Source organism: Hippoglossus hippoglossus, chromosome 1, assembly GCF_009819705.1.
Source record: "Hippoglossus hippoglossus isolate fHipHip1 chromosome 1, fHipHip1.pri, whole genome shotgun sequence".
NCBI lineage: Eukaryota > Metazoa > Chordata > Actinopteri > Pleuronectiformes > Pleuronectidae > Hippoglossus > Hippoglossus hippoglossus.
In genome coordinates this window covers 11608823-11629681 of record NC_047151.1, presented here as the reverse complement: position 1 = coordinate 11629681, position 20859 = coordinate 11608823, and the positions used below count along the sequence as shown (strand labels likewise).

At 38.9% G+C, this 20859-nt stretch overlaps 1 protein-coding gene across 2 annotated transcripts in view; it reads left to right on the top strand.

Annotated features, from left to right (window-relative positions):
* The window catches only part of LOC117769814 (zeta-sarcoglycan), a 317874-nt gene that overhangs the window by 207359 nt on the left and 89656 nt on the right, over window positions 1-20859 (top strand). For both annotated transcript variants that reach the window (XM_034598967.1, XM_034598960.1), the window contains exon 3: window positions 19765-19866. In XM_034598967.1, coding sequence (XP_034454858.1) covers window positions 19765-19866 — 102 coding nt within the window. The remainder of the gene's footprint in view (window positions 1-19764; window positions 19867-20859) is intronic.

Genomic DNA, 20859 nt, shown 5'->3' with positions numbered 1-20859 from the left:
TCTCTTTTAAATGTCCGCAAGACTGCGTGCTCCAATAGATCTGCTTGTGCCACAGTATTTGTTTTATTGTTATCTTCGCCTGACGGGGGGGAGGAAAAGATGGGTTTTGTTTTCTCTGTCACCAGTAATGTAATTGATTTTTGTTGTCAGCAAATGGATAATTTGTGAATAGGCTGTTGTTGCTGTGGAGATACAGAGACTTTAAAAAGGTTTAGGTTGAAATAAATCTGTTATCTCAGGCTGTTACTTATGATACATTCGTCATCTATCTTCTACAGGTCCAGGCTGTGGACCTATAAAATAACCGCTGAGTCTGTAAAATTTGATATCATAGATTGCATTTTATTTGTTCAGCATCATATCAGTTGGAAACACAAAAATGTAGAATATCTACTGCGGCTGAAAACTGCAGGTAAGCATCACAGTCACATGCAACATAGTTACATTAGTTAAATCAATATCGACCAGGTACTAGAGATTCCAAAATTTATTTTTCCAGGAAATACTGATCGATATTGATGACTGAAGTTTTTTATAATTAGAATTCCCCAATTGTTTTTCATTTATTTCCCAACCAAGATGTTGGTTATATTTTCATCTTCTTTTCTTGTTTGTTTGTTAGCAAGATTACGCAAAAACTGGGGGACGGATTTCCACGAAACGATGCATTATGTGTCATGAAAGAATGCATATACAGATCAGGAAGTATATGCAGGATTTAGTTTTTCACTTTCTTAAACATTGCGAGAGTGAACATTTCCGTTGATTTCTCAGAGAATTATGCGTGAATCGTAATGACAGAATTCAGACTTTTTTAGGGGGTTGACATTGATGATTATGTGCAATTTTGTGCAGATCCAAAAACAAATCTGGATCTAGTGGATTTCAGGCGCTGTGTCGTAACAAATGGAGCTAGAAACATGTAACTGCCACCAATGCCAAGGCTTGTTTTAAATTAAAGGGGAATTCATGTCTGAGTCTGTTACACAGCTGCAGCCCTGGAGGTTGTAACTCTGTTTGTACTTGAACCAGTACACTTACTTACTGGAAATTTCATTGGTATTATTATTAGATATTTGATGTCACAAAGCCATTCATAGTTCAACCAGTATAAAATTACTACAACTCTTCTAGAGAGAACCTGACTACAAAATAAAATAATTTCTGGACTTCAACCTGCAGACAATAAACCTTGGCGTCATTTTGACTCAGAAATATACTCATATGTGGCCATTTCCCCCCCTGAGCAACACAGTGAGACTAATGATCATTTCTATATTCTGCAGGCTAGTCTATTGTAATACTCTCCTATCTGGTCTACCCCCCCCCAAAAAAACTTCTAAATTACTACATTCAGAATTCGAGTGCTGACTAGGACTAGATGGAGAACACATTACAGTTTGTAATTACATTGGTTTACTATCAGTTTGAGCTTTTTGAATTCTCGTCTTTAAGCACTTAATGGTGTTGCAGCGTCCTACTTGTCTGACAAGCTGACGATGAATGAACCGGAATGGCCCCTCAGGTCCTCTGGTGTGAGTCTTCTAATTGTTGCAAAGTGCAGAACAAAAGGTTTTGGTGATGCAGCTTTTAGTTTTTTACACTCAGAGCTGTGTGGCTGAGGAACGGAGAAGATTAAGCAAACTTTTAACCCTTTGCTTTAGTTTGTTCATTATTCATTATCGTTCATTATTAATTATATTTAATAATTTATTTTAATGTCCTTTTCCTTCTCATTAATTTGAGTTGTCTTTTTTTATTTAATAACTTATTTATTGTTTCATTACTTGTTCACCATTTTTATTTCTAGTGCTCTTTAGTCTTAAAAAAAGGTTTTGCTATAGGTTCCATTTTATCAGCTTGTCAGCAGCTGCAGCACACTTTGAACGTCACTAACCTGCAGAAAAAAATTAAGAATGAATGAAGTTTGATTGATTGAACTACTTTGCTTCACTATTCTAAAATATGTACTAAGTATTTGATGTTAATATCAATATGTGCATCATGCTCTTTGTAGCTACTGTATATGTGAGCATGTCAAAGTTTTACACTGAAGCACAATCCTTTAGGAGAAAAAAATAGACCTTGTCTTATTGAGCCAAGGTGACTGAATATATGCACGTGTGTGTGTGTGTGTGTGTGTGTGTGTGTGTGTGTGTGTGTTCAATAGTCATTCTCCATAATGTACAGTGCATGCACCCTTGAGAACTCCCCCCCCCCCACACTCCATGTCTCTCATTCAGTATGTGTTCTTGCTTCCTGTGCCATTGTTGCCCTCTCTTTCTCTCTTTCTCTCTTCCCCTGCAGCTCTCTTTATCCGTCTCCAACTTCCTTTGTCTCACTCTTTTTTTCCTCCTGTCTCCCGTGAGTACATCTTCCTGTTTTCTTTCATCTCGTCTTCCTTCCTACAAATTCTTTCTCCATCTCACTCAATTCTTCTCTCTTGCATTGTTTAGCCAATGGCTGTCGGCAGTGACTGACGGCATACAAACAAGACTCATGAGTTGTCGGCTCGAGGCCGTATACACACAACCACACACACACACACACACACTCTCACTTAGTCTCATGTTCAAATATGATTATACGAGTCATAAAGGAAATATGCACACATGCAGGGATGGGTTTTGCAAGTGCTTTGGACTGAGAAAAATCTTGATCCTACACCACACACACACACACACACACACACACACACACACACACACACACACACACACATACAATACACCCATCTGTCCACATGCTGCCATGTACATACTGCACTGATGGATTGAGTGGAGGCACATACACTCAAACAAACACACACCCATCACAGACAAGTACACACATACCCACACTTCTGCACATAGCACTTTAACATACACTTGGGCTGATGGATAGACATAGATCTGATTACCTCATCGCCTGATGTCACTCAACGCTATCAACAGCCAAGGCTTCTCACACACACACACACACACATACACTCACACACTTGTACTTCTACATTTGTGGGGACAGACGTTGACACAATGCCTTCCTTTGTGCCTAACCTTAAGATTAACCATCAAAACTGTGTGCCAAAGCCCAACTCGTAACATAACACTCACCCAAACGTAATTCTAGCCACTGAAATATGTCTTAAACCTTAAACAGCTCTTTGAAAGTCTGTTAGAAAGTGAGGACGGACCAAAATGTTCTCACGTTCCAAAAATATCCTCATCCCGTAAGGTCTAATAGTAGCACACGCACACACACACACACACACACACACACACACACACACACACACACACACACACACACACACACACACACACACACACACACACACACACATATGCACGTCTCTCTATAGTTGGGAGGACACTCATTGGCATAATGCATTCCAGAGACCCTAACGTTATCCATCACAACTAAATGCATAAACCCAACCCTAACCTAAACCGATTTCTAACCCTCAAACAGCCCTTTGAATTTGTGAGGACCAGCCAAAATGTCCTAACAATCAACCAAAATTGGCCCTTGTAACTATAGATAGACATGCCCACACACACGCACTGCGGTACTATATTTGTTCCATTTCCTGTGCTTGTCATTATTAACTGTTTGTATTGTACATCTAACAATTCAGCTTATCTTCTCTAAGGCTTAAGTGGCTTAAGAGGTCATTGCAGTTAATTTGTTTTTGCTGCCACCTGATGTCTGAGTATTGGCCAATCAGAACGGACATCCTGACCACACTGACACAAAGACGAGTTCGCACCCAGAAGATCTCATCCGATGCAATAATGATGAGTTTCATTCAATTGCTGAAATCAATTCAATGTCTCACAAACCGACAGTGAGTGAACTACACCAGGTCAAGCTTTGACCCTGTGGCTCAAGTGTTAGAACGGGTTGTCTACTAATTAGAGGGTCGGTGGTTTGATCCCCGGCTGCTTCAGTCTTCAGTTAGGTTGGTGCAAAGTTGTTACAAAATATTTTATTCATGCATGCTTGCATTTTGATGATACATACATTTCTGTGTTGATTCAATTCTGCTAAATAAACCCTTTAACTTACTTTCTATCCAGGGGGTTGTAGCATGTATTGTCTCACAGAAATGCAGGAGAATCAGATAAAAATGTTCAGGAATGATGCACATCATAATCTGGAAATACAGAAGGGGCTGAAATGATCAAAAACAGTTCCTAAATGTTAGCAAAATGTGTTTTGCTAAATAATGTTTTTTCTTTTTTTATTAATAATATATTATGACAATGACTCTCTCATTCCCCTTCGTCTGGTTCTGTTTCTCTTTTCCTTTTCAAAGCTGAACTCTGATTGATGCAATCTTTTCATTTCTATATGTGTCAGTGAAGACAGTAAACACAGGGTCGGTTCTAATTTATATGCAAATGTATCTTGCCAAGAAACTAAAAGTATAATCTGGTTCTTCATTTTAAAATGTATTTCAAACCTTTACTTAAACTGAAAGAACATTTGTTCTTTTGTTGAAAATGTATTAGTCTGAGATTTGATTGATGTTCTTAATGTCAAGTACAAGTAGTCTTCTAAGAAAATACTGCACTGACTATATCATGCTTTATCTACCTGTCTGGTATGTTAACACAATCTCCATGTTGAGATGACATTTTGCTAGTTGCGACAAGAGCATTCATTCAGCTGACAGTGACGCTGGCAATCACATGAGGAAGTTGGTTATCGTCAGCAAAATCTTTTCTGTTTGTGGCACCAATGTAGAGTCATTTCATTTATCAACTTTTATAATATAGATCTTTGGAAAAACATAGAGGTGTGTAACTCAGTGAACTCCATGGTAGGTATGGCCATACTTATTATACTATTATATATACTATTCCTACCCTTTTGACCAAATCTGTATCCCTGACCCGGGGCACACATTCACAGAGAGGTGTCAGTTTAGGTGGACTCTCATCTGTCCATAAAACAGGATGAAGGACACATGCTCGGACAAATTATGCATCCTGATATTGACATGGACAGGCACACGCAAACATCTACCCTAACTTGTCCATCAGCTGTGTAGCCGGTCATGATATTTTCCACTCTGTTTGGTATTCAGGTCATATCAGTTCCAGGCTGACAAGTGACCAAGTACTTGGCATGGGGATTTAAACCGCACAGGCATTCACTTGTCAATCAAGAAAGCCCTTGTCACAGATTATTTGTGTTATTGTGCACTCCGCTCAGGGTAATACCAAGAACGAACATTATTCAGAAAGCATGGAACATACGCTACACTGCAATACTGTTAATATGTATTAACGCGTATATTTGTTGTATGACACATTCTTTTGATTCGTCATCCTCTTCTTTTTCTTATTTATGTACATGAACTTGTCTGGCAGATGAAAATCCACATTTCTGGCAGTTCCATAGAGTGGGCAGAAACGAGTGACATGTATTTATATTTATATATTTATGTATAGTCATCTGTTACTCAGTGTGTCACTCAAAAATCTGAAGCTTCCCAGATACTAAAATAGTTAACTTTGTTCCTTTATTTTCTGCGTCTTTGCCAGAATTGGATCAATATAGAACCTACAGATGAAAGCAGATGTATTTTTGTTATGCTTGTCACTCAGAGACAATCCCAAATGTGGAAGAAGACCTACTCTGTGTGTGGGTGCTCGTGAGGGGGAAGTGATTGGCAGACAGGGGAGATGGTGGCCACAGGATCCAGCAGTGATGATCCGTCACCCTCAACTCATTAAACCGGTCACGTACCCGGGAGCAGGGACGGGATGGAGGCAGCGTCACCTGCTTTATTTTTCTCCTCTGTGCAAGGGCGATAGAGAGAGACACTGTGGCCCTGGACACAGCACATCTCAAATACAGGGATATGTCAGCTGAGGAGGCATTCAGGTGGAGTGGCACTAAGGCAACACTTGTTATTGCAATACTTAACACTAAAATGATGGAATCTGAGGTTTTGATATGAAATCTTAATTAAATTCCATTGTGTCACATTTGCATGTTCACCCTGGTGTTAACTTCTCACCACATGGAGACTGAGAAGGATCACTCTAACACCACAAAGGCAAATTACAAAATGGCTTTATTCAAGTATTCTGCCTTAACAATAGTGGTTGGGTGAGAGGCGTGCCTGGATATGACTCATTGGTGGTTATGAGTGTATCTCTAGAGACGTTTTAAACACATACAGTGAGTCAGGAATTAGACAGAGGCGTTAAGTAAATGCTTCATACTTCATGGTCTATTTGCATAAACACAAAAGTAGATTATCTAAGATTTATATGCATAAGATGTTTTTGATTTTGTGTGAGAATGAGACTTGTAGCTATTATTACCTACATCTGGAGTTGTGTGCTTTCAAATTGAAATCTGATTTAGTGTTAAGGCCAGTCCGGGAAAAGACTGGCCATGGATTTGGCAGATATACAACATAGGTGCATAAAAAACATTACTTTTTGGACGAAATTGTTTATTTTTATTTTGCAAACAAGTGGCATATACATATCTGGTATTGAGTGTAATGTAAAATATATATCATACAGGAGCAGAGAGTGATAGGGTAGTACTTCATTTCTACCAAAGACTATTCTGGAAATGGTCAACATCACTAGACTGTTTGAAATTGAAACCTTCATCAAGTTGTGCTCACCTGCTTTACACTGAGCAGTTCTGTTGATCTACTGGTCATGTTTTTCATTTGGGGGGTTTGAGTAGAAACCCCTATGTTTGCCCCTTCGGGCATCTTCTCTTGGGTTAACTCCAAAGGGAATTATAATGGTATCCGCAGGAAATGGTGGAGAGGGTTTGAGGTCATGTCTGCCCCCATCACTGAGGCTTGCAGTGGAGTGAAGTATCCAGTTGTTTGAGTTAAAGAAGAAAGGGAAACATCAAGACAGACAAATAATTGCTCACTTCACTCAGTTATAAAATGCTGTATCACTGCCAGAAACATGTTCCTGAAGCAGATCAAGAGGCTCGGACTGCTCAGTGAAAGTCAAAGATGCCGGGCTGCGAGGATTAGGAAGGAGAGGTTTATTTCATGAAAATGGATCCCCGTTCCATTGTTTAGTTGCCGATGCATTGTTGTGATGAAGGAGAGGAATGTATATGACTCTGTTGCAGTAACAGTTCATTCTAAATCTGCAACACATCATCCGGCCTTTGAATGGGATTATTATGGTGCAAATATGTAACCTGAGTCTGATTTGATATCATTACACCATGAGCATGTTTTATGTGAGTTGATTGCTATTATGCTTGCACTGCAGAAATCCTCGTGCCGTTTTCAGAAACACAGATGCATTATGGATTAAATGTGATCCCTGTGTTCGGAAGGCAAATAAATGACTGCAGCTGCACTGAATATCAGCAAGTCAATATTAGCACTCTCACTTGTCACCTTTTAAATAGTCCCTGTTCAGACAGTTTAGCAAATGCAGAACACGAGCGTGTGGGCTGAAATGTTGGAATTTGTATGTTGGTTTAATAGTGTACACCCTTGAAACTGTAGCAGGTCTATTTATGGAATCAGACAGCCACTTCCTCCATATTTTTTTTTGTTCTGAATTGTATGTGGTATTTGATAATAACAATAATAATAATAATAATAATAAAAGTAAATCTACTGACTGCTAACTCCTCCTTAAGTGGCTGAATGGGAACATGGAAATCTGTGTCGCTGTCCACAGTCTAAAAGCCTGAGTGCAGGCTTGAGGTACAAGCTACAGCTTAACCCCCTGTGTACTATGAATGAAAGCAAGCAATAATTGGTTCATTCAGGAGTTAGTACACTTACTAATATAATCATTTATACAAAGAAACTCAAAGTTATACGACTGTATCTTTCAAACCTAAATCTAACTCTTACCCACAATATTATTACTAGAAACAGAAGGAAGGCACGGTCAAGAATTTGATCAATAACTAAAAGCACCATGAACTCTAGAAATTAACACGCTGGAAGGCTGAGAAACATAGAATTAACTAAACAAAGGAAACACAGTCACTAAATACACAAAGTTTATAAGACACTCGTGAAACTAATCAAGGCAGGGCAGGTAATCAATAAAAGGCGGAAATGCGGACAAAGACAGGAAGTGAGGTATGCTTAAGTGAGTAAGTAACTAAGTAAAACAGGATGTGACTAAAATGTAAAAATGTGCAAAACAAAAAAATATATACATAACACAATCAGAAGCATGAATCAAAAAACCCAACTTAAGGACGACAAAACGTCTTAGTTCCATCAAGATGAAGTCCAACGAAAAAGTCCAAAACAAATTACAGGCTCAAGACACGAGCAGAATCATGACGGATTGTCTCTCATTGAATGTCCAAGACTTACTGCTCTTATCTTCAGCAACTTTTACTTTAGAATATTAGACCTGATACGGATTAAGCATCAATCTACTTTCTAATATCCGCTGATATTTGAAAGTAGTTCATTACCAGAATCCACAAGTACTGAGGGCAGATGTAAGTTAAATCCACCAGACATAAAAAACGTTTTGTTTCTCCCCCTGACATCCGTGTTTCAGTCTGTCTGTGATTGTTTTAGAACACGGCTTGCAGCTCAGAGAGGCTGAAGAGGAAGCACTGAAGCGAGCAGAGGGAGAGATACTGACTGGAAAACCTGTCACTATTTTCTCAGCCTGTCCAAACTCTTTCACTATCTCTGCCAAGTCAACAACACACTGTCACAAACAAAAATCGTTTTACTGTGAGGGAAACAATAAATCAAAGAGTTAGAGAAATAAACTGAATGTGTGTTCATGTAGTGTTGGAATAATTGGAAAAAAACTGACGGAGAGGGAAATGAGGAAGTTGTAACAACTGGGAAACTCTGCAGAGTGGCTGACGTCATCACTTTTAAATCAATTAACCTAATTTTACAATAACCTTAAAATAATAGCTTTAAAGGTGAACCTGTCAAACCCTTCACTTTTTTAACATGCAAACTGCACGTCCATCTCTCACAAGCGGCCAAACACCAGACTTTTTAGCCAATACAGATGTTTTTAGGACGAAAGTGCATACATTTTAAATTGTTCATATGCCTGTCACCTCGATCCTTTTTCTGTGCTCTTCGTTATCATGCAAGTATATGAAAGATGCAACACATTTTTCTTCCACCTTCCGACTTCAAAGCACATAAACACACCAAAGCTGGAACGATGACTTCACACTGAGGGCACAATGAGTCATTGATGAAACAATCGATATGTGGCCCTCCCAGAAAGAGTTTTAACCTCTTGAACATTTCCTCCAAACATCTTGAAAGTCATTGAAAAGTTTTTAAATTTCTTCTATACAAGAGATGTTGTGAATCCTTCATCAAACCACTGAGCCTTGTATGATCACTTCCATTCTCTCCCCACCGTCCTAATATTTTAGATTTATTTTATTTTTTTTACGATGGGAGAGACCCGGGGTGACAGCTGCGGAGCGAGCAGACAAACACAAGTGTGACGACGCATTAGACCTTTGCTGTCATTTGTCACTCACACTGTCTCGCCGGCTGCAGAGGTGAAGGGGGACACAGCTGTTGTTGAAATCAAGGTGATGTTAACTGCACTTGTCAACTCGTTCCTTTGCGATCCGGTGTGGGTGAGTGCGGAGTGCGGAGTGGGTGAGTGGTATGTGCGGGGCCGAGTGAAGCAGCAGGAAACTCTCTGCTGTCATTTATCAGTCAGAGGCGATTTGGGACGCAGGTGCCGGCTCATACATTCAAGACAAGTGAGAGCTCCTCTCATGGACACTAAGAGCTGTCTGTACATGTGCAGCTGGGGTCAAACCCAAAGCCCAGCCTGGTACTTTAGAAAGGTTAATATCCGTCCTCCTGGGCCGGCTGAGACATCATGTACTCTCTCCTCTGTAGATACATAACTTACAGATGGAGACATCGCTGAGGAAATCTTTGAGCTGCACAGAGAAGTCAGGTTTACACATTAAGATTAAAGAAAAAGCTTGAAGATGCTAAATGAGACGATTAAATTCATCAAAGATGTTGAATCTAAAAAAATAAACACGTTGTAATTTAGGCACATATGTTTTCATCAAAAGTCCTCATCACTGGCTGGTGCATAATGACAACAGTAATTCAGTTGGCTCTTTATAACCGCCCTCAATTATAACTGCTCTCTGTGTTACTGTGTGGATCTTGTGACTTGATGTTATAACTCAGAACTTGTTCTCGCTGCGTAGGTGGAGGATCAATACAGCTTGTGTAAAGTCAGTGGTCAGTTTTCAGTCCAGCACTGACCTTTGCAACACGTCCTGCGCAGCTTGAGGCGTCGGTCGTTCTCCGTCTCACTCTTCTCTTTCTCACAAAGCACTGCAGAAATTAATGTGGTGATTGCAGTAATTGCAGACTGTAACTTTAGGCCCATACATCTCCCATAAAAATAAATGGTCTCATCCTGCACAGGGAATCTATTTATTTGATCGATTGAAAGCAATCTCATCCAGATTTTTTATGTCCTATTCATAATTGGTGTAAATGAACAGACACACACACACTCAAGTGCTCAAATCTATAACCAGTTAGATGAGAATCAACAATAAACAATGAAATATAAAAAAAACCCACAAAACTGAAACACTGACTGACTTCTGACACTGAAGATCTATAAACAGACTTCCTCCTCAATTCACGTTTCAAGGCGGGGGGGTTGTTCAGCCAAGAGTTCACAGGTCGATCTATGGAGGCTGCACAGGGTTCAAAGGTGAAGTTTGTATCTTCCTTTAATGATTAGTTGTTGTGTAACCTGCAGGAAGACATCAGCAACATGCACAGTATTTTGAAGCGATAGATCATTTAGTTTTAGTTGTGGTACATTCTCTTTGCTCATTTCTCTGAGGACTGTAAATACAGTTATAATTATTGTGTTTTTAGTTCTTAGGATTTGTTCATATATACAAATTAAATTATGAAACTTGCTAAACCACATTTTACATTCAAATTGCACTTACGGAAAATTATCAGAAAATATGAGTGATTGTACATTAAGTATCTTAATCATAAAATCACCTGTCAAAGAAGTATTAACCTAAGCTAATGATTGGCAACTAAAGCTGCCCTTTCATGAAAAGCTCTTCCATCTTTCTTACCATCATCTTTACAGTGGTTTTTGAATAGAAGAATACAGCATTTACCAAATAACTATTAAGAATGTGCAGATGTCACAAATGTGTGGATTGCCCACGTACCGTAGTTTCTCTCTGAGCGTCGTCCTTGGGACTGAACACATTTATCATAACAGGAGAAACTCTCTGGTCTGTCCTGATAATAATTTTTTCTTGACTGTTCAGATGAGAGAGTGTCAACAGAAAACTCAAACTTCATTTAAATCATCTTCACTCCTTCAAGCAGCACATTTGTTTTCTTGCTCTGTTTCCCACTCAGTGGTGAGCCTCGTTCTTCAGCACTTGTCTTGATGTCTGTGATACCACTTCATTTGATCAGATGTTAAGTTAAAAGAGTTTTGCTCATGTTTCTTTCTACTTATAGCAACTACTATTGTTCTCTTTTTTGCCACTTCCTCATTATATTTCAGCTCCACTGGTCTAATCAATAAAACACACAAACATCAAATAGTTTCTACTTTGAAATGTAAAAATAAGGGTAAAGGTATGCATGAGTACATATGGTAAAATATACACAAAACTGTGGAGGGACGGAATAAGGATATTGCAATATACGTGCTAAAATCTTTCAGATGCTGATTGTCTGTTTTTTTCTCAGTAACACTGCTTTCCTTCACTGTTGTATTTATCTGAAACATTTTATGTCCCAATGTAAAGCTGCTCTCGTTTATTATGTCCATGTTTCACAAAAAGCTGAATTCTACCCCTTGAACTGCTCAAAGTGTTTAATATGAAACAGATGGAGGCAGCGCTGAGTTTACATCAACAGCAAATGGCAGCAACAACAAATTAATACAGCATATGGGAGCAAAACGACAATGTCTGTTTTTATAACAGGGGAATTAAGACATTAAGGCATGTCTTTAATAATAAAGGCCTGGTTCCATAGCTGGGCAACATTTGACATTTTACAGTATGGCAGTCTTACGCCTTAATTTGAGCTCAGGAATGACTTTGGCTGTCATTACTGTACTCTGAACACTTCTGAACTTCTAAAATCCTGTCCATAATCCATAGTTCTAATGACTCACTGTCCAACAAGCGTCACAATACAAATTTCACTCTGTAACCTCCATGTATCCAGCTTGACTTTGTGTGGTTTGTTTAAACTATAAATCTGGTATTTTTTGAATGTCTGGTCCAGCAAACTTGCCAACTAATTCTCTGCCATAGTGCTGAATTTCATCCTCTAATAATTCAGAGTGAAAATAGTTTCAAGGACTGAGTTAAATACCCTGACTTAAGATAAAGTTATGAAAGAGCTACACAAAGTTGTGTTCTCAGTCAGGAACATCCTATCCTGTCTCCACTTGTTTAAAAAGGCAAAGGACGACCAAAGAGCTTCCTAATGGGGGAATCACTTTAGCCATTTTCTCAGCGGTTTTCCCGAGGCAAAGGTGACACACTCTCTATCTCTCTCTCTCTCTCTCTCTCTCTCTCTCTCTCTCTCTGTGTCTGTTGGCTGACATAAAAGGTTGTGTGAAAAATTACAGCAGTCCTGAATATTAGAAGTGCCTGCAAAATACTTCCCTAGCCTATCCATCACCACAGGGACACATGGGTCTTCAGTGTGTGTGTGTGTGTGTGTGTGTGTGTATGGACACCTAAAAGTCGTAGTGATAAACATGTCTGTACTTTGTATTTGATTGGTGTGGGTCTTGTGTGTGTATAACCTTGCATATGATGTGCTTTCACGTAATGGGACAGTTTGCCAGTTAACCTCACCAGGGTGTGGGAATCCATCATTACATCTACACCTCTTACGTCAGAGAGGACGTTCATAAACCTTCTTGACCTTGGACGCAGAAAATTTCTCACACACAGGCCTTTGTTTTTAACAGCTGACATTAAGCTATGTCTTGTCTGGACACTGTCTGTGTTTGTGATGCAGCTAAGCTACATGGGCAGTGGACACAGTGTGGTATTGTTATTCAGCATGTAGCAGTTTGCAGCGCAGATCAATTCTTGTTTATAATGTTTATTCTTGAACATATTATAGTGTGTTTTATCGAATCGAGTGATACTTTGCCAATGAGTATTTTGAATGTAAGTTTAATATATTTACCTGCAGTTGTTGTTCATGTAAATTACTGGTTGTCATTTCATTATAGTCGTTTTCCATTATTTAAAGCAATGTTGCTTCCACCAGGCAGCCTGACAGTTTCTGTTTCACAATATTCATTGGATCTATCTGGAAGAGTTTTGTCATAGTATTTCTTGTACAGTCTGTCTGTTTGCTTTTCACCACTATATGTCTTTCTCTTAAAATATAAAAAAGTATGAATGCGTTTGAACTGAACCCAGAGGTCTTTTCTATTGGAGAGTTGATTGAATCTGAACATGTTCCTGAAAGAGAAAATGACTGCCACCTATGGAGAAGAAAGGAAACGTGGTCCATAATTCAGGCCACATGAAATTTATTCCAGTCATTTTTTCCTACAGCTATCTACAGTCTTCATAACAGGGCTCGTACTTAATCTGTATACTCCCTGTGTGTGTGTGTGTGTGTGTGTGTGTGTGTGTGTGTGTGTGTGTGTGTGTGTGCGTACTACACAAATGTTTCCTTCCTTTCATTTGTGTGTGCAGACATGCAGGCAGTGCCCACCTTTATTTTTAACATGGTGTGTGTAAACCAGTCCAACAGAGTGAGTGGGTTGTCATACAGCTGCACCTGCATACACGCATATATGTTCATACAGTACACACACTACACACACACTACACACACACACACACACACATCGTTAAAGGACCAGTGTGTATCCATAGTCATGTTGCAGATTGCAACCAAATGCTATTCCCCTCACCCATCCCTTTCCAAGCAAAGGTACAAATGTGAAAGGTCCTCTCTGGAGCCTGTGTTTGGTTTGTCCATTCTGTGCTGCTGTCAAATATGCTAATACATCCTGGTGGACTCGTAGAGGATCCACTCCCGACGCAGTTCAAGGGCTCAAACACAAAGATTGTCAGTTCTAGAGTAAAGACAGATAAGGTAGAACACTGAAGAAAAAAGTTCACTGTGTGATGTTAAAGCTATTGTGTCTGCAGTAATTATCATTGTGCTGGGATTTGATAATTTTTCTTTGGCAAGCAACGCTTTTTAGATTTTTACTGATGAAACCTGTCTCAGTTGGGGGAGAAAACACAGATAAATCCAAGCAGAGGTTTAGTTTGTTTCCTGATTAGTTGTTGTTATTGTTGCCAAACTGAATCTCCTGCTATTATGTTGATTATTTGTATTTGTTGATTGTGCTTTATTACCAAGAGGCTGCGTTTCGTGCTAATGCAGCCAAACTCAAATGGCAAAGGGGAAAAGGTAGGGGAAGATAGTTTTGCCTTGTATTGTATATCTTCTCATCTAAATTTATACAAAAAAAACAATGTAGCTCCTCGCTTTATTTATTTAAAAGCTGCAAGCTGGAATCCATAAAGAGATTTTGGGGAAATGTTAAAGGCGTGATGGAGCTGTTTGCGCTTTCTGTAGCTGGGAACATTTGTAAATCAAAGGCGGCCTTATAGTTAATGGAAGTTCAAGACTGATGGTTGTGTTGGGGCATAATATCTCAGACAAAGACCCAAAGGCAATGACCTGCATGTTAAAATACTGAAATTAAAATTGTATATGTTTAGGAACTTCTAACGGCACAAGGTTTGATCATCTCTGATGTTGCCTTCATTCAGGGGGATTTTTTAATTTGGTGATTGACTGTATTTGTCTGTAATGTAGAATTTTTATATAGCTCCACTACAATGTGTAGATCCTCAAAGATAGCATGATATACTGTTACAAAAATATATTTATAATCATACTAACTTAACATAACCAGTCGGTGACATGGTCAACAGTAACATATGATAAGGCATTAATTGGCCAGCATGTGGAATGGCCACTAGACTGCTGGGTTTTGTAGTATTCAGGAAAGGAAAGGCAATCTCTAGAGGCAAAATAAATTGCCTGCTGACATTTAAAACATCTCAATTGAAAAGGACTGGATAACGATATAGAAGGAGTCTGTGAAGAAACACAGATAAAAGTGAAAAAAAAACCCTATCACATCCTCGTCTTTCACAACAAACTAAAAAGTCACTTGAAAACTTGGAGATCAAAAATCAAAACAGGCCTGACATCATCCAAATAAATGTGATGTAGTTATATAACAGCTTAAAACCCACACACCACATGAATAACTGTGTCTTTTGTCAGATTGCACACAGTGTCTTGGTTAAATAGCTGATTAGCCTTTTACCCTGACTTTGTACAAATACAATTATCACTCCTACTGATAGAAAAAAAAAGAAGCTCGGATTCATTTGTCCCGTAATCACAGTGATAAGTTCAGGTGGCTGAAACAGAGGTGCAGGGGTCACTTTGAGGTCAGTTCCTAACTTTTCATTATGAATAATCAAAAGGTTTATTACAAATTCTTACTCAATTATAAATGCCTTGAACCACTCTTTCCACATGATTACCAGAGTGTGCTTTTTAATTTAAAACCAACCCAACCCCGCTATAAGACACATCTCAACCTCTGATCTCCTTTGCAGAATTAATTTTACAGTGAGAAAGAGACAGACAGATGGAGCGAGGGATAAACAGAAGACAGACAAAGAAAAGCCATGACAAACACATTCAGGGAAAGAGCGAGAGAGACAGCTGAACAATGAGAGATAAATGGATGAATGGAGAGATTTAGTCACTTTCTTCTGTTTGTTAAAGAACCCACATTGTATTCTAGGCTTTGGCAATATCGTTCGTATAACATTTGTGCCAATTACGCATACTGGATTGCAAATAACAACAAAAAGAGGAGTGTGAGAGAGCGCGCGCGAGAGAGAGAGAGGGAGAGAGCACTCTCGTGTTCAATCAATGAGGCTTCAGTGTTGGACAGTGGAGCAGTGTGGTGGAATAAAACCACCTGATTAATTTTAACATTATCGTCTTCATGTTTTTGGAATTGAGCGACAGAGAGTGTGAGGCAGGGGGGGGGGGGGATTAGAGAGGCAGGGAATGTACTGAGTGTGAATATGTTCAGGCTCAGTTAATTCTCTATTCTCTAAATATATCTTTCTCTGTGTGCATGTTATATAGTATTAGCTTCTATATGTGGAGCTGTATTGGTTATGTGTGTAACTGTATATTTCCATCAATAATTCAGGGAGTATTTGTGATTCTCCAGGTCCTTGGGTTCTGATATATTTTATTGAATAAGCTGCATGGTCCACTGTATATTCAGTGTCATGATTGTAGCTCTAACTACACTGAAAAACTCCCGGTGGTCTAACATATCGATCCCTCACACTCTCATCACTTTGCTTAGCTACTAAATATGTTTCTGTGGATCATATACAGACTGTTGCTCGAGGTTAGTCTTGTTTTTTATTCTTATTTTTGATCATCTCTTGAGTATGAATACGATTATAAATAAGTCATGATGGGCAAATGAATAACTGTCCATTACTTTGGTGATCAAAGGTCACTGTGAGCTCAATAAACACCTTCACTCCTTGAAAGTTGTCCCAACATATATTAATTAAGTCTGAACAGCCATGGTCACTGGAAGTATAGAACCCAGAGGCAGTAATTCTCATTCTGAATAGAATCTTGAACCTGTTTCCTGCTTATGTTGGTGTTACCCTCTCAACTAATGTATTTTAGCAGAACTAGTCTAGTTAGCATGTATGTTGGTGGTGTTGATTTTGATTGGACATATGGGTTCGTATGTGAATGTAAATTTCTAAAACTCCTCTGCTGCAGATCGTCTTACTGGACGGACATTGTTTTTACTGCTTTGTCTTTCATATTGTTTGTGCATTCTATTCAAAATACTGATTTCCTTTTGTTGGCTGGTCCACCCCCACACAAACCTCTGTTCCCCAGCTCATTTCCACCACCACCACCACCGCCCACTACAACAGGCATGTCAGGATGAGCTTGACTTAATTTGTCTGAGTCCCCATCTGTATTTCTCTTTGCCTCATTTCTCTCCCTCAGTGATTCCTCTCTTTCTCGTGCCTTGAGCACATTTTCAATCGGAAAGGCTCTGTTGGGTTGTTGCACCTAAAAATGTATGATAATTCACTGAACTAAACGGAACAGAATTTGTATGTCCATGGACAGTTTCATCAACATTTGTGAACATGAATAGAAAGCTGGGAACTAGGGAGGCACGAATAATTGATTGTCCAACCACATACTGTGGAATAGTTATTCCAGTTGAAGGCTGAATTAGTTTAATCCACCATGTTTGTTTCACGTTTTTACCATTGAAGAGAACTTTATTTCACAGTAGATGCATTTTTTGAGCTTGTAATTTATTTAGCTAACCAGGAACACACCTGCAGTTTTAATTGCTGTCTGTATAATGAGAAGTAAAAAAAAAACATTGGCAATATACTGAAATGTTAATGTTGATCCAAACTGTCCACATCCATCCTATCAGTGTTTACAGTTGATCACCTATTATCTCAGTTGATTATTTAAACAAGGTGCTGACATCACTGTCTTTTTTCTAAAGTATATCTTCTTAAATACCCAGAAACCTCCCCAAACTCAGACCAAGCCCACAGTCAGAGCAGCTCTTGCTCTGATGTGCTCTCTGCTCTGTTACTCTCCTAAGCATCGATTTGACATGGTGCAGTATATGCCACTTTGCTCCATAAGAAGCCTCACTATCCTAGTGCCCGGCATGGCTGTTTGAAATGAATTTAATCTTGCCATGTAAGTCGGATCCAACAATTTTTCAAAGTTCCCCTAGAGTGGAATCTATAAAATGCTGCACACATTATCATAAACCTGGAGAGCTGGCCAGCACATCAGAAATAGTGGGGGATAGCACACAAACTAAATGTTATGCTTTACATAACTTTACAGATTAACCCGTCCAGTGTCCTGTGTAGCCCAAGGTCAGCTGGGATTGGTCGCAGTGCCCCCTGCGACCCTCACAATGACCAGTATTACATCAACCTCAATCCTTTTTTTAAAATGATTTTCACTTTATATTACAACACTGTCAGGGAATTTGTGACAAACACATCTTTTGATACCTTTAATACTGTACGTAACTGAGTGTTGAGAGCTCTTCTTATGACAGAAGAGCTGTCATAAGAAGAGCTGTGAGGCAAGTCTCCATTCTCAAGAAGATAATAACAATCCTGACATGACTGGTTATCTGCTCCCTCCCATTTGATATAATACTAAGATGTTTCCATTGCTGTTCAAGCTTTTCTGGTTCCCTGCTTGCATGCACGTTGGACCAAGAATCTTCTGTCGACGGATCTTTTATCATAAACTCAGATGTTCAACAACGGTAAAACTTAGGCTCATTGAGTTAATTTTTGTATTCACCACTGTCAAAAGCAATTAGAAATTCAGTATCACCAACAAGCACTTTCTTCATGGTAACTTGTAATGTTAGGGATTAGGATTAGGGTTACATTAAAAATGCTACTAAAGGTCTAAAACAAATGGTTGTGGTCTCAGATTTATTTGCTCAAATTGTGTAAGTTGTAATGTTATTGGATTGGCCGTTTGAAAAGGCTCCCCACAGAGAGCCATATCCCCTTCCTATTTTCCTAGCTGACCTCCATTTCACTCGCCTCGATGGGTTTTCTCAGCAGGGGTTTCTCTCATCTGTCTTTCTGACAAGCTAAAATGTGTTCCTACTGTTTTATGTCTTCATTGTGAACCAAATGGTTATCTAAACCTCCAGCACCTTGTCATGTTTGGATAAAGATAAAACCATTACTTTGTCAGCATCTCAAAACTACAGCTCTCATGAGGCTTTGACAATGTGCATTTACTTCCTCTGTTTTTGGAAGGCAATTGTTATGTATGACGTCCTTCGAGGTTGAATAAATGAATCAATAATCACACTCGTACGCTATTATACACTCCTAACGGACTGTTAGAGAACGTTCTCTGTAAAACAGGATCAAACTGGGGTGAAGTAGACCTATGTGAATACATGATATTCCCATTTCAAATCAATATTACACTGCTCATCAATGGCTAATGCTAATAAGTACTGCTGGATCCTCAAAAGCTCTGAGCACATTTAAAGTTGTGTAAACCCAGGAGCTCGAAAAGTGAAAATGTCATAAATGCATGATGATATTTAGTCAATGCAAAAACTACAAGATAAAACAAATAAAACAATCAATTCTACATTTTCATTAATGTGAATGTACATGTGAACACACACTTCTAACCTTGTATTTTGTATATTTATAGTCAAGTGCACTTTTGTATTCCAAAGTAACATTTGCATCATTTTCTATGAGTTGCGTTACAGGAAAAGAAAAGCCACATGAAACCTGAAGACAAGACAAACAATAAATCATGACCATGTTCTTGCATGAGCAATTCAACAATTGTACCCCACCACTATTTTCTGCAGTATCTGTGTATTATTGTGAATAATATCATGGGACTATTTAAGTAATTGGCTTTTGTATCATTTATAAAAATGATTAGTTGAAAACTCATCAGAAAGAAGATGGGCAGAGTAGATCAATGGATTCTCTCCGTCTCTATGACAGTATATCTGCTCATAGAATGTTATTGGATTCGCCTGAATTTCTAAGGATTCTCTCAATAACCACTAAATCTCTCTGTTTATCTCTTTGTCTTGTCAGGATGGCATGGGGAATCTACGGGTGACAAAGGAAGGTGTCCGATTGGAGGGAGTGTCCGAATTCTTGCTGCCTTTATACGTCAAAGAGATCCAGTCTCGTAGGGTAAGACTACCTGTGTGTGTGAGTTTGTGTGTGTAAGTACGTGTGTTTGTGTGTATGTGTGCCTATGTACCTCAAGAATGATTAATCAAGCACTATGGAACCAAAACATATTCATGGTTTGAGTATATTTATGTATTTGTGTTCTTTGATGTAAATGTAGTCATCCTTCAATCACTTAAATCAGTTTCTGTCCTTTTTTCTCAGTACAATTACCAGTCTATTATGTTTCTGTGTGTATGTGTAGAAAGCCATGTTCCAACCCCTATAATCAGCAGAAATCACATGTGGCTGTCATGGTGACATAGTGTAGCAGTCTTTCAGATTCGCTTGTGCCATTATGGACATGTGTCACTCTATATAGGGCACTCTGTGTGTGTGTGTGTGCCCAAGCTTGTATATGTTCATATGTATGAATATTAAGCAGAAGGGAATGACCAACACACACATGAGATACACCAAAACAGTTTGCTATGTTGCTTGCAAGAACAGTCATGACCTGTGAAAGATATCCACTCAGAGTTAAACCTGAAGCCACATGGACACGACAATGACTCTGAAATGACGCCACATCATCAGCCAAGATTAAGCTGTAAAGAGAGAGAGAGAAAAAACACTCAGCAAACTAAAAAGGATCCCTCGGGACTGAATAACTGTGCCGATAAGATTACTTCAGCATAGAGAGTGATGGAGAAGTGGAATAAAGAGATACTGACAGACAATGTGAAGAGGAAGAGAAAAATGCATCAGAAGGAATAGAGGAGTTAATGGGAAGGGAAGCATACTAAATGTTGATTCATGGACGCAAAGCCTTTAATGCATTAAAAATGAAACTGATGTTCAATTTGGATTTCAAACATATATTCCTACATTTTTCAATAGATAGATTTATACAAATGATGCAGTAGTAAACAAATTAATCACTTAAAGTTTCCTATTTGTAGTGGTTACCAAACTTTTTCTGCCTGGCCCCCCTATAGGGGGTGAAGTGAGGGA